At 46.1% G+C, this 25,068-nt stretch overlaps 1 protein-coding gene across 1 annotated transcript; it reads left to right on the forward strand.

Annotated features, from left to right (window-relative positions):
* Positions 1 to 398: 398 nt before the first annotated feature.
* Positions 399 to 12,675, forward strand: EDN2 (endothelin 2). The gene is made up of 5 exons (XM_028742773.2): positions 399 to 518; positions 2,137 to 2,281; positions 4,151 to 4,270; positions 5,881 to 5,984; positions 8,292 to 12,675. The coding sequence occupies exons 1-4, from the start codon at positions 455 to 457 to the stop codon at positions 5,972 to 5,974; spliced, it is 423 nt and encodes a 140-aa protein (XP_028598606.2). The 5' UTR covers positions 399 to 454; the 3' UTR covers positions 5,975 to 5,984; positions 8,292 to 12,675.
* Positions 12,676 to 25,068: the final 12,393 nt, after the last annotated feature.

A 25,068-nucleotide genomic window follows, 5' to 3' on the forward strand; every position in this document is an offset into this window, starting at 1 on the left:
CGGACTCAGTCCGGTCAACACTGACTGGCAGCGGCGCTCCAGGGTTCCAGGCAGAATTAGAACCCAGGACTTCCTGCGAGCCAAACAAACGCTCTGCCACCACTGCGTCTCAGATGTCCTTATTGAGGGCGCGTTACCTGCCCCAGCAGGGCAGCCGGAGACTTCTTTCCGCAGCAGGGACCGCGGTGGCTGCGTTTGCCTCGACTGCTTGGCTCGCTGCCCTGCAATGCTTTGCCAGCTGCGGAGGGAGCCCCAGTCCCTTGGCAAGGGAAGATGGGCGGGGGGGGGGGGAGAGAAGGCAGGAGGCGTGCCCGCGTGCTTGTTGTGTGACGCGCCAGGCACCGGAGCTATAAAGCACCTGCAGCGGAGCCCGGGAAGCTTCAGAAGAGCCTCTTTGCAGCTTTGGCCAGGGAGAGCTCAGCTTTCTGCCCATTAAAGGATTAAGTTCGCCACAATGGTAAACAATCCCTCCTGTTTCTTTTCCCTTGCAATCACCCTTTGCGTCCTGCTGGAAGAAGGTGAGAGAATCAACAGGATTTTTTTTTCTCCTTCTCCCTCTTTTTTGCTGTTCTTCTGTTATTTTAATTTTTTGCATTGGTTTTAAAAATCGGCATCCCCTGCGCACTTTGCAAACGAAGCTAGCTTCAGCGGGGAGAGCATCTGATTTGCAGGGGGCGGGCGGGGGTGGGGCAGAAGATCCCAGGTTCTATACCCGGCATCTCCAGAGAGGGGGCTAGGGAAAGCTCCCTCCCTGCCTTAAACTCTGGAGAGGTGCTGCTGCCGGTCAGTGGAGGCACTATTGAGCTGGATGGACCGATGTTCTCACCCGCTATAAGGCAGGATCATAGATTGTAGCTCCACGGAGCATCTGCCTGTAGCTCAGTGGCAGAACATCTGCTTTGCATGCAGAAGGTCCCAGGCTCAGTCCGCACCATCTCCAGGTGAGACCCCTGTCTGAAACCCTGGGGACCTGCTGCCAATCAGAGTAGATGATCCTGACCTGGATGGATGTGTAGTCTGACTCTGTCTAAGGCAACGTCCCCATGGATTGTGGCCCAGTAAGTTCTGCTCAAAGTAGACCTATTAATGAAGCTAAGTTACTCATGCTTATTAACTTCGATGGGTCTACTCTGAGTAGGACTAGCATTGGCTGCAACCCCGCCCCCAGATTTCCCTTTTTGCCTTTTAGCAGTCCGCCTTCTCTATCTCTGACAGCGGCTCCTGCTCCGTCTCTGTTGTTCTTGCAACTTCCCGAGCAAATTGGCTTGGAGAGCAAGAGGCAGCGAAGTCAACCTGTCCCGCCTTGCAGGGATGCCTTGCCGCTGCCGCTGTGACATGCCAGCAGCGAGCGAGACCGAAGCAGCTCCCTTAGGGCTTTGCCAAGAGAGGTGGCGAAATCGTAACACATCCCTCCCCCCTTTTCTTGGAAAGAGTTTTTGCTCTCATTTTCTCTCTTTGTGTGCATTCTTCTCCCCCCTTGCTTGCCAAAAATAACGAAAGGGAGGGAGGGAGTGCTCTGTGCATTTGGGAGAATGCAAAAATCGATCCTTGGCACGCCAATAATTTGCAGACGTGTTCTATGGTTGGCAAAGGAGCCAGGACAATGATGGTGGTGGTGGTGATGATGATGATGATGATGATGATTGCAGTAAAAATAATACTTACATATTCTCTAAATGTTATTCCTGCATTGCAGGGGGTTAGACTAGATGACCATTGGGGTCCCTCCCAAGTCTGTGATTCCATGATCACCTTAAGTCATGTGCTGTAGGCATATGCTGGGCAATACTGTAGCTACTGCTGGTGCTGTTGATTGTTTGCCAGTGTTCTTGCTTCCAGTCTGCTCTCAATGTGGGTCTCCTCCGAGGTTTTCACCTGGCTTCAGTTTTCTTCTCACTGAGCTCTTCAGAATTGCTGTATGCAACCCGTTGTCAGCAACCAGCAGAACACTTTTACAACCCCCGCAGCCCTAATCTGTAAAGCCTTGGCGGCTATAAAATGGCTAAAATAGAAATGCTCCTCTCAACTAGGTGGCAGGCTAATTGCTCTGTTTACATACCATGCTGCATTCCTGGTGCTTCCAGTCTGGAGAGTTCAGGGACTGATCCCTCTGGCTGTCATTTTCTCCTCTGGCAGGCCTGGGCCTCCCTCCCGCAGAGCCTCACCTGGCAGCGGGCAGCGGCAGGCACCTGAGGACCAAGCGCTGCTCCTGCCTCAACTGGATGGACAAAGAGTGTGTTTACTTCTGTCACCTTGATATTATCTGGATCAACACGCCAGGGTAAGTATTGCGGGGGGGGGGGGGACACAGGGGACTGCAGCACAGAGGGAATATTGCTAGGTTTGAGCCAGCGGCACAGTTAGAGCCATTGGGACAAAGGCTTAACACTGACTTGGACCCCTGGTCCATCTAGTTCAGTATTGTCTACACTAACTGGCAGCAGCTCTCTGGGGTTTCATGCAAGAAACTTTTTCCCAGCCTGTCCAGGAGATTGATCCCAACACCTTCTGCATGCAAAGCAGATGGGCTTCCCTTTTAGACACTGGACTTAGTGGTCTTATGGCTTCTCTCCACTCCTCCCATCTTAAGTTGGCCATCCGTCCCATGCTTCCAAGTGTGGTAGGTCAATCCTACTGCATCTTGGGGTCCTGTCTCTTAGACTTCAGCATGGGGGGGGGGCCTGGACTGCTGTCCTAATGTCCTAGGCACCCCTGGCAGAGCAGGACAAGTGACTGGCTCTCCAAGGTTTCAGGAAGGGGACATTTCCAACCCTACCTGGCGATGCCGGGAATTGAACCTGGAACCTTCTGCATGCACCCAAAAGCATGTGTTTTACCTCTGAGCCACCGTCTTTCTCTCTTGCAACAGCCACAGATATTATACGTGGCAGCTGCTCCCCGGTTGGTGTTTCTAAAGAGCTGAGGTGGGCTGGCCTTTCGATCCAGCGTTTGGTTGGGAAGGAGACTTGCCCCTTGCATGATACAACAGAGATCTGGGCAGCGTTCAAGCAATCTCTCTTGCAAGCAGCTTAAGATCCGAGCCAAAGAGACGACTGGCTCAGGTGTGGTTCTAATTATGCCTGCTAACGTGCGGTCTTGAGTAACGACTCACTCTGAAAAAGAGCATGCCATTCTCAAACCTGTTCGCGGAGGAAACATGACAAGCCTAAAGGAGGCTGTTCTCCCAGCTGTATTTAGATGGCAGAGAATGACAGAGCAACCCTGTCTTTAAGCATCATCTGCCTTTTGTTATAATTCGCAAGTGATTTTTATATTTTTAAAAACACACCTCCGATGCACGTTCTGCCTGTACGGAGCATGTGAACAAGCCTTGCTGTGCAGCTGGAATAGTGAGGCCTCTCTGCCGACATGGCATAGTGTCTAGAGTGCCAGAGATCCGAGTTCAAATCCACCCCTGCCTAGGAAGCCCAGCCTCCCTCAAAGGGCTGTTGTGAGGAATGGGGATGGGTAAAGGGAGAAAAGAGAGGAGACTCTGAATGGAGCTTGCTTGGTGACCACAGGCAAGGCACCATCACAGGGTTGTTATGAAGATCAAATGTGTGCATGTGTGGAAGGGGGGCAAGAGAACCATGTATGCACTCTTGCGCTCCAGAGAGGAAAAGCAGGATATAAATATAAATATGGTGTGCAGAGGTTTGGGGTTGGATTACACTTTGATCCCATTAAAAATAATGGAGTTCAAGTTATCCCCAATGAACTTTGTACATTTATTTCAATAGGAACCAAAGGCACCTGACTTTGGCTGGAAGCCTACATCCCCGTTACCTGGTAGTAAGTGCCATTGACCTCAGTGGAGCTTACTTCTGAGTAGCCATGCTCATAGCATTGATAACCATTGTTTGGTGAGGTCCCATTACACCTTCCTCCCAAATATGGGCAATCCCCAAATCTTGATATTGTTAGGCAAGGACAACAAGGGCATCAACCCACTTGCAGCCCGCTGCTTGCCTGTGGAAATAAAGGCCGACAGAGTGAGAATGGGAGGGTGAGATGACATGGCTTTTATCACATGGCAACTGCAAACGAGACTTGTTATTGTCAAGTTTGCTTGGCTTCCGGCCAGGCCCGCACCATAAACCTTTCTTTCTGATAAAGGATAGAAGTTAACAATTTGTTTTTTCCTAATCAGCCACTCCACGCCCTACGGTCTGGGTAATACACAAAGGCGTCGGAAGAGATCACTCAGCAGGTGCGAGTGCTCGCATTCAAAGGACAGCGTCTGTGCGACCTTCTGCCATGGCAAGCCTTGGTAAGTGTTCAGATGTGTCCCTATCCTTAGACCAGCCTTTCTCAACTCGGGGGCCTCCGTATGTTCTTATCTCTAACACCCATGGCTAATGATCAGGGATGATGGGGATCTCAACTCAATGATGTTTGGGTTTGAATGTAATGCTAAACTATGGTTAACCTAGGCCAATATTTATAAAGCAACTACAGACCTTAGTTAATGCACATCTGTTAACCTCTGCCAATTTTGCTTAACTTTTCCCATACTTCTGCAGTGATTTTTTATTTTAAAAAACTCAAGAAAATTCACCAGCACATTTCTCCTAATAAACCCATTTTATCTGTGCAATTTTGCTCAATACACATTTTGGCAAGGCAATTTCCCCTCAAGAAATGCCCTTTTGTATGCTATTTTCACCAATCTATGCATTTTTATGCATACTTTGTACACATTACTTTTCTGGAAAACTTCACTGCAAAATTCAGAAAAGTGCAAATTTCAAAAGGTGACCATTGTTTTGGTTCACATACTGTTTCAGAAGGTGTTGAATTAGTGACCTTCACCTTTAAAAGTGAACTGAATCAACTTTCACTTCATTTCTATCCTTAGTTAATAATCCATAGTTATATCACAGGGCTGAGTTCATCCAATTATCTTGCCAGGGATACCAATGGCCCAACAACTCTATCATCCTTTCTCACTACGGCCAGCCCCTAACTAAACCAGCCCAGGCCTTCTCAGCCTTTAGAATGACCCTGCCTTCTTTCTCTTTGTAAAAAGGAGCGACTATCTTTTTAGACTCTGAACCCCTTGCTGTGCAACAGAGACACACCTTCTCAGTCTATAAGCCGTAGATGGAGAGTTGCATAACGTAAGGATGTGTTCAGGTCATGGAAAGGGAAAGCAGGGTCACCGTGTCGTTCTATCGTCTTCTTAGAAAACCTAGGAGTAATAAATCTGGCTGTAAAAATTTCTGAGAACGGGTTAGTTGCCAAAATAAAAAAACAAAACAAAGCAAAACAGAAAATCTGTTTTTAACCCTAAACTGGTGCCCTCCTGCTGCCCCACCCCAGCCTGTCAGGGAAGACGAGGTGAGCGAAGATGTATATCAGGAATGAGGGAGGAATAAAGCTCTACATCGAGAACAAGGGTGGGAATTAGAGACAGCAGGGGGGGGGCAGGGACACTGCCAAGGAGGTGGCCGATCCAGCCTCCAAAAAGGGTGTTGCAACTGTCGCTGGCACTATGGCATTGGTAGTGGACAATGCATTCCTTGGAGGCCAGATCTGCTGTCTCTGTGAATCTTTTCACCTACAGGTGTTTGCCTCAAGGGTGGCTAGGCCATCGATGAACTTAAGAAATGCTGATATTGGGTGTTATCCAGCTAAGTTCTATTCAGGGTAGACCTATTGGAACTAATAGACCTAAGTTAGTCTTGCCCCATTGTTTAGTGGGGATTTGAACCATGGTCTCTCAGGTCCTGGTTTCTACTCACCATGGGTCTCCACTGGTCCACTCTGAATAGGATTGGCATGGTTTGTATGGCACTGCCTTTTAAAAATAAAATAATTATCTGAACTCCTTTGAGCACTATCTCATAAGATATGCACCAACTTGTTTCAACTCTGCAGGGATTTCAGAAATCCACGGCTTACCACGAACACGGGACTGCTGGTAAAACTTCTCCAGAGCCGTAGTGCGAAGCCCCGCAAGACAAACTTCTGAAAGTTCTCAGGTAAAGGTCCTATATAAATGGTCTCTCTCTCTCTCTCTCTCTCTCTCTCTCTCTCTCTCTCTCTCACACACACACACACACACACACACACACACACACACACACACATTTTGTGACCACTCTGCTTCCAGAGATGCTTGGGTGCATCTATAAATGCATGGAGGGACACGGGTGGTGCTGTGGGTAAAAGCCTCAGCGCCTAGGGCTTGCCGATCGAAAGGTCGGCGGTTTGAATCCCCACGGCGGGTTGCACTCCCGTTGTTCGGTCCCAGCGCCTGCCAACCTAGCAGTTCGAAAGCACCCCCGGGTGCAAGTAGATAAATAGGGACCGCTTACTGGTGGGAAGGTAAACGGCGTTTCCGTGTGCTGCGCTGGCTTGCCAGATGCAGCTTTGTCACGCTGGCCATGTGACCCGGAAGTGTCTCCGGACAGCGCTGGCCCCCGGCCTCTTAAGTGAGATGGGCTCACAACCCTAGAGTCTGTCAAGACTGGCCCGTACGGGCAGGGGTACCTTTACCTTTACCTTTATAAATGCATGACTTCAAAATGCATTGAAACAAATGTTCAACTGTTGTGGCTTCCCCTCACCTTTGCAGCCCGTAGGCAATTGTAGTTTGGGAGATCAGATCAAACTATTATACATATGGCCACAGACACACTAAAGCAGAGCACACAAAGAATAGAAGCTTGAGTGTTGAAACACAATGCTTGTTTAAAATACAATATAATACAAAGGGTGACATACACAAACATATTTAAAATACTGTTTTCTAAAAATGCAACACACAAATTACAATTGAAATGAAAGTATCGTCTTACGAGACCTTTGTGCAGAAAGGAGAAACGTGGCCACTATTAGCTTATTTATATCAGCCAATAAATATTCCAGACACCATTCTGGGGTGCTTCCTCATAAAAGGGCAAAGTAGTCTGTTGCTTTCCTCTCTGTGAAAGTTACTTGTAGTTTGGATGAATTTTCTGGTCACTCTTTGCTACATATCACTGTTACCAGGGTTCATTCATTGGGAAGCATGGAGGTAAACATAGCAGAGGCTCATCCATTAGGGCAAGTGAGGGACACAGAACATAAAAAGCTGCCTTTTACTGAGGCAGACCAATGGTCCATCCAGTGGCGTAGCGTGGGTTGTCAGCGCCCGGGACAAGGCAAGTAATTTGCGCCCCCTAACCCGTGGATTTGCGCCCCCTAACCTATGGATTTGCCCTAACCCCAGATGTTGCGCCCGGTGCGGCCGGCCCCCCCTGCACCCCCCATGCTACGCCACTGGGTCCATCCACTTCAGCATTGTCTACACTGACTGGCAGTGGCTCTCCGGGGTTTCAGGCAGAGGTCTCTCCCAGCCCTAGTTGGAGTTGCTTGGGATTCAACCTGTGACTTTCTGTATGCAAATCTGATGCTCTACCTCCAAGAGCAAATCAGGCACGTTGTCCTATCACCCTGTTTGATCTCTGCTAGCGCCAGCTGTCTGCCATATTTCTTCCATCCAGCCCAGAAGCAGGCACCAGCTGCCAACTGCCTCCTCCTTAGACTCAGGGTTGTCCTTGTAGAATTCAGCAGGGAGGAAGATGAAGAGTAAACTAACCCTACATAGCACAAATAGAAATGGAAAATGTCATTTTCCAAAGAGCTGTGCTGGGATGGGTAGGGATCAGATTCTGCTAGGTGTGATCGAATCTGAATGGATTTGCACTGACTCAGACTAAGTTGACAAACTATGTTTGGAGAAGCATCTAGGATTAATCTGAGTCAGTCTGATTAGAGTCCAGGGAAGCTCAGTCATCACTAAGGAGGACCTCTCCCCAATTTAACACTGCGACCCCTATAATCTATAGCGGAATATCTTGCTCCATTTTCTACAATTTCGGCTATTTTTCCATAGGCGTGAAAACAAAACTGGGCAGAAACAGACCTAATTAAAGTTGCTCCTCTGCCTTTAGGAATGCCTTAGAAGGCAGAATTTCCCCAGGAATGAGTGTTCCCATCATAGGGCTTCAGGGCTTAGCAGAAGCCACACATGTTTGCAATTTTTGCAATTCTTTGCAAGCCTTAAAGCTGTGATGTGGAGTCTACCACTCGCATCATCCTTAACCACTGGGAGTGCTGGTTGAGGCTGATAGGAGTTGGCAGTGCAACAACATCTACAGGGCCACTGGTTCCTCATCCCTGCCTTAAAGCTACAACAGGGGCTCTCTGGACTGGGCCTGGCAAGTTCAAGTCCAGCTCCCCAAAGAGATTGCCAAGAGGCCATTGGATGAGGTGCTGACATTTTCATCTCTTCTGCTTTGCAGGGCGCCTTGCTCTTTCAAATGCCTCGTTCACCTGGAAGCAGCAGGACTCGCTGAGGACTTCCAAACTAGCAGCACTTAAATGAGGGGAGATCATATGGAAGACAAAGCAAGAAGGGTGGGGGTGCTGTTCGCCTTCACCACGCCGAGTCCTGCCGTTGCAAAGAATCTCCTACTCAGTGGGAAGTTGAAAGATTGGAGGACCATTGGAAGAGATGGAAAGAAATCCATGGAAACAGCTGTTGGAGAAAGGGGCAAGGAACAGTGGAGGCAGTAGCACAGCCCCCTTGGTACATCAGAGGCGATCCTAAAGAGACAATAGCCTCTCCTTTTTACTGCACCTTGGGAAGGTCTGTCCAGCTTGTTGGGACAAGAGAGGAGATCTTCTTCCTGGATACCAACAGGAACTCATAGCAGATCTCAGTGTAAAGAGCCAGCACTTTGGAGGAAGGCAAATGCAGTTATGGACTCGGTCACCACATGTGGATCCTTCCAAACACCCTACCTCAGGACCTTGTCTAGTCTGCTTCTCTTGACTTTAAACATAGTTTGACTGGTTTTACCGACTGCTCCTTTTATTCCGGTTGTCATTGCCTGGCTCACATCTGCCTCTACTCTCCTGCGCGACACGAAAAGGCGTGCATTGAATAGACATCCCTATTTCTGGTAATGAATTTGCTAAAAGTCTGTTATTGGTAACAACTCCCCCCCCCCCCGTAAGTCAATTTAGTGTTGCCTAGTGACCATTGGGACTGGTATGGCAGGCACCAAGGAAGACATCAGTAGGTGGAGGGGAGTCAACTAATTCTACTGTTGTCTCGATCTTCCTCCTTGCTGAGTTTTACAAGGGCAAAAGGGAGGCTGAGGAACGGGCAGGCAGGCAGGGCCAGGGTCACCTTCTGGACTGGTTGTAAGAAAGGCGACAGGTGGGCTTGGAGGAATCAATACTGAGATTGGTGGGGCAGTGTCCCATTTGTCCTGTTGAATCAGCCTGTTTTGCAGCCACTGAGCTCTACTCAGTTAATCTGAAATCTTGTTCTCAGCAAGTAACTTAAGCCTTGATGAAGTTGATGGCTCAGAAAAGTGGGGGGCGGGGGGCGGGGGGTAGGACCAGAAAAGGATCAGCAAAGCTGGGGTGGAGGCAGGAGTCCAAAAGCACATCTTCATTGCACATTTAAACCAATTTAGCCATCACCACCCCAATTAAGAAGCCCCAGGAATCATAGCTGTGTGAGGGAACTGAGCCTTTGGTAGAGATCATTAGCCGTTTCACAGAACTACACACGAAGCTGCTCATGTTGAATCAGGCCATTATTTCATCCAGCCCTCTGCCATTGGTGAGTGAAGCCTCTTCAAGGTCTCAGACAGATAACTTCTGAGTGATGCTGCTTAAGATCCTTGAAGTGGAGAGGCCAGGCCTTTGCAACACATACACTTCACTACGGAGTTGTTGGTTGCCTGTCAATTTCACTTGCACAGAGAAGAGAATTGTGTGTCTATGTGTGAGCCTCCCAGTTCCACTGCTGTTCTTTAAAGATCTTGCACACAACTCTACTAGTTTAAGCAACATGCCCTGCATTATCAAGTTCCACACTGCAAATGCTGAAATGGTTAGAATCACAAAACTTGACTTTTGAAAAGCCCCTTCACTATAGGCATGAAATTGATTGTTAGTTTCAACCTGCCTGTCAATCTCACAGGGCCTTCTCTGGGCTTGGCTCAAATCGTGCTTAGGTAGCATTAACATTCCAAATGTTTGCATGAGCTTTCTTGTTTGTAGTTCAGGGATGCTTGTTCATTTCAGGGATGTGGCCCTCCAAATACTATTGGACTCCAACTCACAGTGGCCGCTGGGAGTTAATGGTTAGGGATGATGGGATTTGGAGTCCCAGCAACATCCAGAGAGCTACTTGATTTTAGGTGTTAAAAATATTTTAACTTGCCTTTCCTTAAAAATACAACAAATAACAGTAAAATACAGTAACAATAAAACACTAGCAAAATACAAGTAACAATAACAGATCACTGAGAGAAGTAACAGCAGATAAAGCCAATATTTCAGGGAGCTGACTAATGAATTGGCAGATCAAATGCCATCTGTAAAAGAGAGGTCTTCATGCATTGGCAGAAGGCCCTCAAAGAGGAAGAAAGTTGCTCAGACACTCCTCAGATACCTAGCCTACTCAGTGGAGTTTCACTGAATTTTGTACACAATGAGGTGGGCACAGTGAATGGAGAACTCCATGGAAACTGAGAATCAAGATCCATACACCCCTAACCAAAGGCTCTCTTTAGCCAAAGTCCCTGAGGGTTCTTCTTTGGAGCTGTGATGGTTTAAACTGGTTTAAATGTGTCATACAGATGTGCCCATAGTGAGGGCCAGTTACTCAGCCAGATTGGTGCACTGTAGAACTTGGGCTGAGGGGTTCCACAACAGAGGTCAATTTCATGTGCTAAAGTGGTCACAGCATTGCTTGGCTATATGACCAATTTACTGTTCAGGCCATCTTTACTCTGTCGCTGCTCATCTCACAACCTTTGCTGTGGCACTGTAAATGGCAGTGGTGGCGGTGGTTTGAATTATAAGGCAGACACACAACCATCTTGGCATGTCTTAGTTGGCTTGGTTGTGGTGTTTATGCCCCACGATATCCTATGGATATATTATGGGTGGGTTAGAATGCTTCTGACAAGATTACTTTTAGCAAAGCATCCTTAGAGGGGGCCCCTATAAACACTGCGTGGTCACTTGATCTGACAGTTCAAATCACATGAGGATAATAATATCACTGGTAGGTTGGGGGATACATGGTAAGGCAACTGTTACCGTGCTCTCAAAACTGTTTGGAAATCTGAAGAAGCACAGATTTCATTAGAGGCAACTTCCTTTGTATTCAGTGAAACAACTGGTCTCCTTATAGTTACGTCATGGGGGGAGCCTTTGGTCCTCCAGATGTTGGAGGATTACAGTTCCCATCATTCCTGACCATGGGGCACATTGGCTGGTGTCAATGAGAGTTAGAGTCCGCAACATCTGGAGGACCACTGGTTCTCCACCTCTGCGTTAGAGCTGTCATATCCCGAGCTTTTAAGAAACCTCCAGTTTGAATTCATCCCAAGTTTTTTGAAGTGCAGAAAATGCAATGCCAGGAAGAAACGGGTTTAGGCAAGAGAAGGAAAAGCCTTTTCTGCCAGCTTTCTGAATGAGACATGTTCTGCCTACATATTCAGGGAAACTATAGGGTAGATTCTTCTGGAACTTTAGACTCTGGACTGCGGCTTAGTGCTTCTTCCTATCAAAAATAATTAATTCCTGCATATGGAGAAGTAGCACATCTGAGCTAAGTTTCTCCCTGATGTGCTAGCTTTCTGCACGGGGGACTTTTCAAAAAATGTAACCCTGTACATATAATAAGAAAATGACTCAGTCTTAAAACTATCCCATAATCTCCTGGCCCACAAAACAATCAGATAAATGCATAGTTCTTCTCTTAGTTTGTCTAATGGACCAGGATTGGTCACAGATTTATCAATGAACAGATCACTATAGATATATATATTCAGGCAATTGGTGGTGAGGATAAAGACATCCAGTAGACAGTATCTTTTGGAATGATGCAGGTCCCCTGCCAAATGGCTTAAAGTCAAATATCATCATTGCATTTCCTTGATCCTATGGGAACAAGACAATTCAGCCCCTGGCTAGTAGAATCCCCTCTACGCCTATAGCACCAGGCACTTTATTTACTATGCTCATGCACTGTAGCTTCTGTTATACAAAGCATGGAGAACAAACAAACAAAGCCCACATTGAATTAATGCAAATGCATCAGTGCTCCAGATAAATGCATATTGGGGTTTGCCTTCTGGATGCTGTAGGCTTAACATATTATTGTTATAGTTTAAAGTCTGTCTGTTGATGCTGGGATGTCTGTGTTGTAACCCGAGCATGAGCAAAATACTGTTCTTAAAATATGCTTCAGATCTGACGGTGAAGAGGGGTTTGGGAAGCCAGTCTGATGCATACGTCACATGTGAATCTTTAGATCACAATGCGACGGCATCTAAAATAAGAAGAGATCCATTTTGTATTTGCACTCGAGAAGATTTTGTTTGGCCTCAAAGGATCTGCTGCTGTCTTGGGAAGTGGGAATGGTGCGCACAAAGGACAATGTCAAGCCTTTTCCTGTGCAGTGGTAGATCGATGCAATTTAAGTGACAGGTGGAAAGTTCTGTGTCCATAACACATCTCTGTCTATGCAAACTCAATATGTAGCATCCCAATGTTTGGACATAAATGTACATATATTTATTTTTTTAACTTTTTTAATATAAAAAGCCCTGTAAAATACCAACTTTAAGTTGTAATAAATGGAAAGAAAAAAAGCAGATTGTTTGTTCATTTAATTGCATTTTTATCCTGCCCTTCTTCCAACATGGAACCCAAGGTGACGGACATGTGGTTCCCCAGGAGTCGCCCATCCAGGTGCTGACCAAATTCTACAAGGTGTCTTCAGATGCTGGGAGCCTGGCTGTCCCCCCGCCTTACAGTATGGGATGGGGATGGTATAGGTGGAAATAGTGATGTGGGAGGGCCATAGCTCAGTGGTATATCATCTGCCTTGCATGCAGAAGGTTCCAGGTTCAATTCCTGGAATCTCCAGGTAGCGTTGGGAGAGATTCCTGCCCCAAACCCTGGAGAGCCACTGCCAATCAGTGTAGACCATGCTGAGCTAGACGGACCATTGACCTGACTTGGTACACAGCAGCTTCCTATGTTTGTGTCTCCCACAGAAGTACCTCTGAATCGATAATTGTTAAGAAACCCAGATGGCTTTTGCTTCTGCAGCATCTCACAAGACCAGTTTGGGCTCTGGCCTTAATGCTGTAATGAAACCCCCAGCTGTGCTGTAGGAACTGGTGCCAGAAACTGGTGTTTGGCCTCTCAGTCCCACCCAAACAGCCCATGATACAAACTTTAGGTTACAATGCTATAACCACCTACCAAAGAATAAGCCATACTGAACTCACTGGGATTTCCCTCCTGAGAAGGCATATAGATAGATGATAGATAGATATAGATAGATATAGATGATAGATAGATAGATAGATAGATGATAGATAGATAGATAGATAGATAGATAGATGATAGATAGATGATAGATAGATGATAGATAGATAGAGATAGATAGAGATAGATTAGATAGATTAGATAGATAGATAGATAGATAGAGATAGATTAGATAGATAGATAGATAGATAGATAAATAGATAGATAGAGATAGATTAGATAGATTAGATAGATAGATAGATAGATAGATAGATAGATAGATAGATGATAGATAGATAGATAGCTGATAGATAGAACTGCCCTGTTAGTGGACACACAGGTCGGTCAATAACATTAAAAACTTGTAAGTTTGTGACTGAACCATGGGAAGACAGAGGCTTTGTGGGTTGGTGGTTCCTGTTTCCTTAAGATAGGCCACCTTCTGGTTCTGGATGGGATTTTGCTGCCTTTAAAAGAGCAGGTATGCAGCTTGGAAGTACTCCTCTATGCATCTTTGTTATTAGAGGCTCATGAAATCTTTGCGACCTTCTCCTGCCATGCAATAACTCCAATATCTTTCTTATTTGCATTTTTAACATCAGACCAAAGTCCCACCTATCTAAGCATCCCATTCTCAGTCGCCAACCACGTGTCCTTAGGAAGCTTCCAAACAGGACCTCAGTGTTACAGCACTCTCCCAGCTTGTGAGCCTCAGCCACTGGAATTCAGAGGCATATGGTCTCCACCAGTGGAAGTAAAGCTTGGCATCATGGCTAGTTTGTTCTGGCTGTTCTGCAATGATTTCTTACCTCCTCACCAGAAGATTTCTGGCTACTGCCCTGGACTTCGCATTAAATGACCCCAAAAATGGCCCTCAAAGAAGATGGGCCTGATCTTCTTGATAGTCTCCCTGTGAGTTATAGCAACCGTTCAAAAGAACACAGAGCCTGCAGTGTGTATTAACTGCTGCAGTAACTCACCATAATAGTGCTTTTCCCTTTTGTGTGGCAGGAGAAGTTGATGGATTGCATTGCATCATGGCGATTAAAATGCCATCCTCTCCCATAGTTATCTCTCAAAGTTCATTATTAAAACCCAACAATCTCGCTGCAGCCCAGTTCACAGGTGTGTTTGGAGGGGATGGGAGGGAAGTCGAGCAATTTAGAGAATTATCTCTGACCTTCAGAAACTCCATCAGCTGCTGTGGCGCTTCTTCCTATTAGCCTGTTAATGGTTAAGTTCTCCTGGATGTCATAAAGATTGCACTAACCGGAGGCTACAATAAAGCGCTGATCAACTCATCAAGTGAGTCAATATCCAAAAGTAATATTTGCCTCGGTAATAACGAGTCTCATAAAGCACCTTGCCCATGCAAAGAGATGATGAGAACGCTGTCGGCTTAGAATGCCAAGGGCATGCGTCAGTCATGCACACGCCCCACCTGCCCTGGCATCCTGAACTTTGTTTGATGGGGTGCACACTCGTTTTGGAACAAATGAGCAGCCAAAATGAACTGGTGCCATTCTCATGCATCAAGCGAATACCAAGAGTAGCAAATGGGAGTGAATGGGGTGGATGCTTATGGAAAGCCTTTTGCAGCGAGACCTATACATACTTTTCCATGTATAAGACTGTTTTTTTCTTTAAAAATCATGCTAAAAGTGGGGGCCGTCTTATACATGGGTAGTGCATAGGGTGGACGTTTGATTGGTTGCTGCCGAGGCTGTCAGCGGCTATTGTGCGTGTTATTGGTTGCTGCGTCAATGGGTGGTGTTGATTAGCTGACGCTCCGACAGTTGGGCAGGTGATTGTCTGCCGGCGATGGGACAGGCAGGAGGCGGGTTTTGCGATGCGTGTGGGGGAGCGATTTTCGGCAATCCCCCCTAAAAAAAGCTCAACAAGCCTGAGTAATCGCCCCCCACAACACAAAAAAGCTCAGCCACTCTGCGCAATCCTCCACAAAAAAGCTCCACAGCTCCGTGCCATCTCTCCCCATTTTCTTAAATTTGAGTCACCCAAAATAGGGGGCATCTTATACATGGGGGCATATTATAGACGGAAAAGTATGGCATATACTTTATATTACCGTTTTTTAAAACCACACAATAGCAGTCATGCTCTGTTTTAGAAGAGGGTTGCTTTTTTGGGGGGGGGGTCCTCCAGATGTTTTTGGGCAACGTTTGCCACTAGGAAGGTTAAATGACAAATGCATGGGAGGGCAAATTAGATAGATATAGTTGATATATAGATATAGATCTCACTTGTATGCTCATGGCGTCTGAACTGGCAGTGGTGGATTGGGAACAAGACTTTGGAGTCACAGTGGATAGCTCCATGAAGATGCTGACCCAGCACACAGCAGCTGTGATGAAGGCAAAATCTATGCAAGGAATCTTTAGGAAAGGAACTGAAAACTGCCCAAATCAGAATGTCGCCTTGCAAATCTATGGTGTGACCGCATATGGAATACTGTGCACCGTTCTGGCTGCCTCACCTCATAATGGGCATTGAAGAGTTCAGAAAGGTTCAGAGAAGGGTAAGCAGAGTGGTCAAGAGGATGGAGCAGCTCCCCTACGAGGAACAGCTACTGAATTTGAGATTGATTGATTTATTAGTTTAGAGAAAAAGCAATTCAGAAGTTTATGAAATGATGCGTGGCATGGAGGAAGTGGCAAGAGAAAGGTTTCTCTCTCATACCACTACAGCTTGTGAACATCCTGAAAGCTGGGAGATTTGGGACTGATAAAAGAAAGTGCTTCTTCATGCAGTGCATAGTTAAATGATGGAACTTGCCATGGGAATAGGAAGCAGTGATGGTCACCAACTTGGATGGCTTTAAAAGTGGACTGGACAAATTCATGCAGGAGAAGAATATCAATGGCTACAAGCCACCATGCCTCCATGGTCAGAAGCGAGCAATGCTTTCAAATACAACAGGAGGGCAGAGTGCTCTTGTCCTCAAGTCCTGCTTGAAGGTTGCCCACAGGTATATGAGTGGCCACTATGGTTTAGTCATTCTGGCCACATGACCCAGAAAGCTGTCTGTGGACAAATGCCGGCTCCCTCGGCCTGAAAGCGAGAGGAGCAATCCCACAGTCACCTTTGACTGGACTTAACCCTCCAGGGGTCCTTTACCTATCTTTTACCTTACCCCTGGGTGAAGGCGTAGAGATGCAGGTGAGGGCAAGCTTCTGCATCCCTGTGTAGAAGAGGGAATTTCAACAGGTGAACTAATCATGCAAGCTGCACCTACCGAAATTCCATCTTCCACCGAACCCTTAAAGGTGCAGGAGTCTTTTTCACCTAGTGACTCAGTTTGTGGCTTATGAATGACTAGGCAAATTTCTCTTGGAAATTCCATCCTGTTCTCCACTGCATTTTTTCCAGTAAGTATGGGAAGATGCGGAAGCTGCCTGCTTTGTGCTTGACATATGTCATTGGTTATTTTTAAAGTGAAGTCTTTTTAATTTTGTAGGAATCGACAGAGAAATGTCCCTGCCCCCACAAGGTGAAAAGAAGGATTTACCCAAAAAACAAACAAACAAGCACATCAACATCAGGCCCTTGCCTCCTGCCTTCCCATTCTTTAATTAAAACTCAGGGGAAGTTGTCAGGTGGTAACACTTTCATGTAGCTTCTTTACATCACAAAACAAAGGCAGCAAAGCACTGGTTAAATGTTTAATGGAAAGAAAAACATGTGTGCTACCCATGACCACCTTGCAACGATAAGGTAAGTTTCATCCCACACCTGCAGAAATGTAAAAGGAACCCAACAGCACCCTGTAAAAGAGGCAGAAAAAATAGAAGCCTGTTTTGCAAGTAATGATGGACGAATCTCATTTTTCCAATTGCTATCTTAGTTTCTTTCCCCCAATACTTGGTACAGATAGGACATCCAATATTGTAAACTCCCACAACTGAGGCAGAACACACAATGTAAGGTGAAATAAAGCAGGCACGGGCTATGTTGTTTTCAAACCAGTGGCCAGAAATGCTTAGGAAATATGTCTGACCACAAGGGCCTTTGTGAAATTGGAGGAAATCATTTAACATATTGTTTACTCATATAAACAATGAAGGTGTACCAGGTAATTGAGAAAGATTTCTGCATTTTGGCTCTTCTAACCTGCCCATTGCGCTCTGTCACTTTCTCTGCCACTACCAAGATAGACATTTTTGCAAAGCACTTTCCCCAACAGAATGCATTTACATGTTATTTTGACTAAAATATATGCTGGTGTTTTTTGCACGCTTTGGCACAGTATATGCATCTTTGTTCTACACATTACTGGACTGGAGAAATGCATTTCAAAATTAGGAGGAATGCAAATTTTCGGAGACGGCTTTGTTTTGCTTCCTGTATTGTTTTGGAAAGCAGAAATTGGTTCAGCTTACATTTAAATGCAAAATGAATCAAATTTAACCTGCGTTCCCATTTGCAGGGGAAGAAACTCTTCAAAAAATTGGAGGTCAGGTTTTGGAACAGCACCAGGTATCTTCCAAGTAGCTACCCAAGGATGCCCCTTGATGCCAGGTCTGATCCTATGGAAGATGCTCAGGGGGCTCATTGGGCAGAAAGAGTGTTTACCGAAGGTTGAAAAATCTGAGAACTGCTATCTATCATACCTTAGTAGTACGACTCATGCAACATGTTGGCGGCTAATATACACACAATAATTACCAAAATAATTATGCATTCTTTATCAATCTTCTGAGAAAAATACAAAAACTTATGCAAAGCCATAAAGACTTACGAACTACCCAACCTAAGATGAACTTATAATGTCTGATTTCAATGGATTTTTCAAGTGCTTAGCTCAGTCTTTATCTTTTCAGGTAAGTTCATGAAGATACCAACAAAAGATAAGTTTGAAGTTGTTCACAATACCAAAGAGATGCTAGTGAAGTTGTAGGTGGATGTTAATGAAGTTGTAGACAGGGTGCCGGCATTTTGCACCTGTTTCGCCCTGGCAGTCCAAGTAATCAAGAGGCCGCTGTTCACCCCCAATGGGGCCCTTTTACTGGAGCTTGCAGGTAGCACACTCCCAAGGTAGTTTTCTGGGCTTCTTCAGTGGTCTAATCTCAAAGCCTTGATACGTATATTGATATTCAGTTTCATAGAGAATACTATTTCTTGGCTTAAGCTTAAGAGACTGATTATACCTCATACCTTGGCAATCCGTACATTGTGCATTACCTCATGGTACAAAGCATAATCAGGAAAAAAAATTATGTGTGTGTTTTCCCCAGACAGTGAAGTGTTATGTATAGCAACGAAACAGCAAAACAAAAGAAACTATTGGAAGCAATGGAGGGCATAGAGTCTGAAAGGTGGTTCTTTCATCCTTTCCGTGCTTGGTTGCTTGGATGAGTAACAAGGCCTCCAAAACATTCCATCAGTTCAGCAGCACACATGCCATACTAATTAGCTAACAATCCTTCCAGGTAATGCTGCTGAAACCCAACTGGGGAGTGTTTTTCCTGCCAAGCCCTCTGGGGGGACAATGGAATTAGAAGTCTGTATGTCAAGCTTTTCCTTCAGAGCTTGAACTAGGTGGGATTGCTTTTTTAAAAAGGAAATCTTTACTTTTAATTTGCGATGGGTGAATCTATCTAATTCTGTTCCTCGTTCTCTGTCTCTCATGAATCATCCAACATTCGTCAACAAGGCAGGTCAAGGGCTATCACACCATGGACAGCTCCAAGTAAGCAACTTGCTCTGACAAGTGGGAGCAGACGGAGGCCCTTTAAGTCTCTGTCTCCAGACTACCTCCTCCAGGCTCCATCCCCTTGTAGAGAACATCATAGTTTTAAAGAGTCAACCTTCTAGCCTAAATATGGCCACTCTTTCTCCATTCTTCCATTCCATAGACCCCCCCCACCCCAGTGTTCTTCCTGTGCTGCAGGACTGGTGGTGTGTGATGGGAAGCACCTGTTTTTTTTTACAGACTATGGGGGAGGTGCCTGCCCCTACAGGGCTTGGTGGTTTTGGAAGTTCCTCTGCAGCCTCCTGGCCAACAGGCTGAGACATAATGGTCTCCCTATCTTCAGTTCTGAGCACTCCCCATTTGGTGCTCCTGCAGCCTCCAACTCCATGTCCAGACTCCTGCTGGATTCATGATGACACAGTGTGGTAGACAAGACTGCCAGTGAGATGACTGCAGATGTCAATCTTCTCCGGCTTCATTCACTTGGGGAGACACTGCATCTTGGTGTTACAGTGCATGGTCTGAAGCTTTTCAAACTTTGTCACCTGCAGTTAAAAGAGTTAGGTGGCAGGTAATAGGGAAGACCTGTGCCTGGGATTAGGGAGAGCCACTGTTAAGTCAGAGAAGACCAGGGTTGGGGTTGCTGTGATCCTCCATTCGTTGTTGGACTCCAACTCCCATCATCCTTGCCCATTGGCCATGCTGGCTGGGGATGATAGGAGTTGGAAGCCAACAACATCTAGAGCAGTGGTTCTCAACCTGTGGGTCCCCAGATGTTGTTGGGCTACAACTCCCATCATCCCTGAGCTCTGGCCTTGCTAGCTAGGGGTGATGGGAGTTGTAGTTCAACAGCATCTGGGGACCCACAGGTTGAGAAAGGCTGATCTAGAGGGACATAACTTCCCAATTCCTGGAAGAGACAATATTGGGTTAGATGGGCAAATAGCACCACCTGGTATAAAGCAGGTTTTCTAAATTCCCAGTGATGTGTTGTCCACAAACGAAAAAAAGGGATGTTTATAAGGCTCTCCTTATCTGGTGATGTGAGAAGCCTAACACATTGCCTATTGAGAGACCGTGACTGATCTGCCATTCCAGGATTAGGGGTGGCTGAGAGCAAGAGAGGCCAGACAAGTTGAAACACACCATCGCCCAGCCCAGTGCTTTCAGCCATGGCTGCTTTTCTTTTGTGTCACCTTTGAAAGTGTGCCAGTTTGCCCGGAGACCACCGCGGAGATGTTGTTGTTGTTGCTTTGGCAGCTTGGCTGTGAGCTGATTCTGACTACTTCTTTCCCTACAGGCAGTGGAATGACACCTGTTGGCCTGGCATTGGGTTCTCGATTCAAAAGATAAGCTCATACCATGCCATGGATGTGCAGCAGAGCATCCAAATCGGGACAGGAATGCCGAAAGCTGCCTTATACCAAGTCAGAACATTGGTCCATCTAGCTCAGTCCGTCGAGCGACACTGACTGGAGCAGCTGTGTGGGGTTTCAGGCAGGAGTCTCTTCCAGACTTACCTGGGACCTTCTTCATGCAAAGCAGGTGCTCTGCTTCTGAGCTTGATGCATAATATTGTTCCCAGCTCTATGGGGATAAATTCCTGGAATAGCTATGAGGAATGAACAGCATTTCCTTGAACCATTCCTCATATCAGTCCATGGGTTGCTCTGTCTCCACCTGCATAACTTCCAATTCCCCTCCCCCCACCCCCCGCAAATAAAAACCAGGACATCCCATTTTTTTGCATGATAACTCAGTGGCCATTTTGGGTGCCACAATCTTGCATGCTCTTGCACCCCCAAGTGCTTTTTTGGGGTTTCAATCCCATGTGGTACCCAAAAGCACACTGTGGTTTTTTCAGGGGGAAAGCGAGGTGCGGGTGCCCCCAATATTTTATTTAAATTGGCACCCCTGCCTGGTGTGTATACTTGAGACAGACGGATGCCAACAACACATACACACACTGTACACACAGATTTCCTAAATACACACAGATAAGGTCCATCTTAAACCCTTATCTCGCCTAAGGGAATTATATAAGATAAGAGTTTAGGGAGGTCCTTATCAGTTAGTGTTTATGACATCTGTTCTATATATGATATCTATTCCTATGTATCTGTATCAGGGGTGCTTGGGTTTGCATTTGCAGGCTTTGTTTGCAAAGTGGGAAAGGTCCTTTTGCCAAGTTAGCATATAAACAAACACACACACACACAAACAAATACAAACACACACACACACACACACACACACACACACACACACGAGAAGCAGTTTCATTTTCAATGCAAAACACACTCACACAAGATAACTTCCCTGTTATTTGCAACTGGGGAGTTGCAAGTATTGTTTTTCTCCTAGCTGAGTGGAACTGGAACAGGGGGAACACTAATGAGGGCTGGTTACAAATTAAACAGGGCACAGAGCTGGCACAAAAGATCAAGCACTGTGAAAAAGTGGATCCAGGAACCCATGGGACTTTTTCAGAGGAATCCACAATCCATGGCATTTACCAGGCTCTTGATATATATTTAATGGAAGGGTGACCTGTGATATTCCAGGTGCAATTACCCTTGGGCTCATTCCATCAGCACCAGGAGTTATTCTTGTGCAACAGAACTCCCTTCTCTTCTCTCTCATTGCACCCCCAAAAATCTGTTGTAGGTTTCCCCTCAACTCTCTGGAGCATGCACAGGAAAGAGGGGCAGTTCACTCATGCTAGCATAAATCCCTGTGCTGATGGAATAAGTTAACTGGATACCACCCTTTGCAATAAATCCTAAAATCCAGCACACACACCCTGGCCCAGCTCCCAAAAGCTTCCCTGCCCCCATGAACCAACTCTGAGCCTAAAATCACTTGCAGGCCTAGAATGTGAGCTAGAACTAGACTCCTAACCCACAATCTGGTAACCTGTACAAAATTAATTAATCCATGAGCAGATGAAGCAGCTTCTTCCACTCTCTCCGCTCCTGGTCAAGCAGGGTAACACAGAGTGTGGCTGATTCTGCAATTAGAAACATTTCCTCATTCAGAACGTTAACTATTCATCAGAATGTTCTCAACCCCAGTAACCAAGAAGCAATTGATCAAAAAAAGAACCCACCAATGTCATGTCTTCTGATGGGATTCTTTTATCAACGAGCCTCACATCTGTAAAAGTGAGCGTAAGTCCTGAAGAACTGCCTTGCTAGATAAGACCAAGGTTTGCCACATTCAGCTTTCATTAGCGATGCCACAAAAGTTTTGTAATCGCTGGCTCAGTTCATCATGTTTGCTGGCACCATGAACTGAGCACCAGAATGCTGATAGCAATCTTAGCTCTCCAGCTACCAGTTCTTGTGGAGCCAGGAATAAACCTGTTTCTGTGTTGTGTAGTATGAATTGTAACAGTTAGGGGTGTGCACAGGACACAGGATCCATTCCGGATCGGCAACTGATCTTTTGTGAGTTGCTCTGTAGTCTGTCCAATCTGACTTGTGTTTTGGGCCCAAAACAACTTTCGTTAAAAACTTAGCTGGTTCCTGCTGTTCACTATTATGGTATAGTATTAAGCAACACATGTATTTGAAGCTATTTTGAGTCCAACGCATAAGCAGAAATTCTCAGGAAAAACAAAAGCTACGTGGCACCATTGACGGCCAAGGTCCACCCAGGCATGCCTCAATGGTTGCCCTGTTCTCTTTGGACATTCCAACACAGCAGGAGCAGAAATCCTTTCTAGGTCCTTTGCTAGAAGCAAAGTCTAGGGGCTTCCCTTGGAGTCTTTAACGGAGGACCCTCCAGATGTTGTTGGATTCATGCAGTGGCAAATTCAGAAGTACGGGTTCCCTTTGTGATAGTCACAGCCATGCACCTTCAGAGCCATGCCCTCTTCTAAGGCTATACAATCATCTAAAAATCTTATAATTATACAATAATGATAATTAGGGATGCATTGCAAAGATCAATTCAGTTAAATATAGTATTTTCTGTGCAAGTATAGGGGCAAATGTCGTGAACCACCTTGAGATCTATAGATGAAGGACACTATACAAATTTTATTATTATTATTTTTAATAATCTCATGGTAGCTGCAAGTTTATTTTCCCAGGGCGCCCCAGAGAATGTCATAATGTAGGAGCAATGGGTGGGTGGCTGGAGGCCTCCACTGACATATGGTATAGCAGGTTTCTTAAACATTGTGGGATTTTTTGTGGTGTACTGAATGCGACAGATAAGTATTTTATGCTGTTGTCACCTAAAACTGAGAGATGCTGTTAATATGTAAAGTTGAAGACATCTTCTTAGACACCTTCAGAGAGGTCCATCCCAGTCCCTCCATAGTGTTCAGGGATTGGAAGGGTATATGCAAAGGGAACGTCTACAGAGAAGGACTGGGCCAACTTGCTTTGATGTCATTCTTTTGTTTTCAATCTAATTTTGGGACCCAGATCTCGAATTGTAAGTTTGCATATGGAATCACAGCCCAGATGCCCTGGAGGCCTCCAGCAGTCCCAGTCCTCCTGAAGATGCAGCACATGAAAGATCTCCATCCAGAGCCCAACACTCTGTGGGTGGCACAACCTTTCACAGGGAAGACTGCAATCCTGGCACAAGAATGGAGAATACTTCTCTTGGGAAATGCCACAGCAAATAATGAGGGCTGGGAGGCAGAGAAAGGTCCTTGGGCAACTTTCTTGGCTACTTCGCTTGTTTTCTCTCCTTAGCTTTTCCTTTCCAGAGAAGCGTACCATGAACTCCCATTTCTCAACTTAGATGCCTGGTCGGTATTATTTGTGTGCCGCTGGGCATTGTTGAAATCAGTTCAGTGGAAGGATTTTGGCTCCTGCCTACGGTGATTTATTGCAGTGACTTTTAAGCAGAGAATGAATCGCTCGGGGTGGAAATACTAGACTGGCGAAGCAAAGTGTGAATAAGTACTTCAGTGAGGAAAAGTTGCCCCCATGCAGTTTGGGGAAAAATAAATACAAGAGATCATGCTTTTGTGTTTGATGGAGCTGCTGCCTGACCTTTAGGTTTGGAACTTTACCATCTAGCACTAGGGCCATCCCATTTCACCACTTGAGAGAAGGGCTGCCTGGCCACCGCTGCCTCCACCAGCCACTTTGCCACTGCGCACCCTGCCACATCTGCCACTGGGACAGTGGTGCTGCCGTTAGCACCAATCTCAGGCAAGATCACACCAATCTGGGGTGAGATCTCATCCAAAAGGGATGCAATCTTGCCCAAAGTCGTCTCTGATGTTGGTCCAGCTTCTCTGCTGCTGGCGGAGGGGCAGACAGGATACCTATAGGGGTGCTGCCTTGGGCATTTCTGCCTCGCCCTTGACTAGAACAAATGGGGCACAGCCCCACCCACCTCAGTCTGCCTTTGGCCAGCCTTTACCTGCCAGCCTTCTTACCTACATTCAGTCTGGAGGTGGGGTGGCACTGCTTGCCTGCTTCTTCCTCCTTAGCCACAAGGGCAGAGCTACACTATACATTGAAAAGGGAAAGGACCCCAACAGTTAAGTCTAGTCGTGAACGACTCTGGGGTTGCAGCACTCATCTTGCTTTACTGACAGAGGGAGCTGATGTTTGTCCGCAGACCGTTTTTCTGGGTCATGTGGCCAGCATGACTAAGCCGGTGAAACCAGAGCAGCGCATGGAAATGCCATTTACCTTCCTGTTGGAGTGGTACCTATTTATCTATTTGCACTTTGATGTGCTTTCGAACTGCTAGGTTGGCAGGAGCTGGGACCAAACAATGGCAGCTCACCCGTCGCAGGGATTCAAACCGCCGACCTTCCAACCGGCAAGCCCAAGGCTCAGTGGTTTACACCACAGCGCCACCCACGTCCCTGCAACTATACATTTAAAGGTCTTCCAAATAAGGTACACTACTTCACCCAAAGGAGCCTAGGAACTGTAGCTTCCCCATCACAGAGAGACAATCCTCAGTCCCCTTAAAATACGGCCATTCCCAACATTCTTTGGGGAAAGTCTTGTGAACATAAGAAGAGTCTGATGCATCAG

Source organism: Podarcis muralis, chromosome 7, assembly GCF_964188315.1.
Source record: "Podarcis muralis chromosome 7, rPodMur119.hap1.1, whole genome shotgun sequence".
NCBI lineage: Eukaryota > Metazoa > Chordata > Lepidosauria > Squamata > Lacertidae > Podarcis > Podarcis muralis.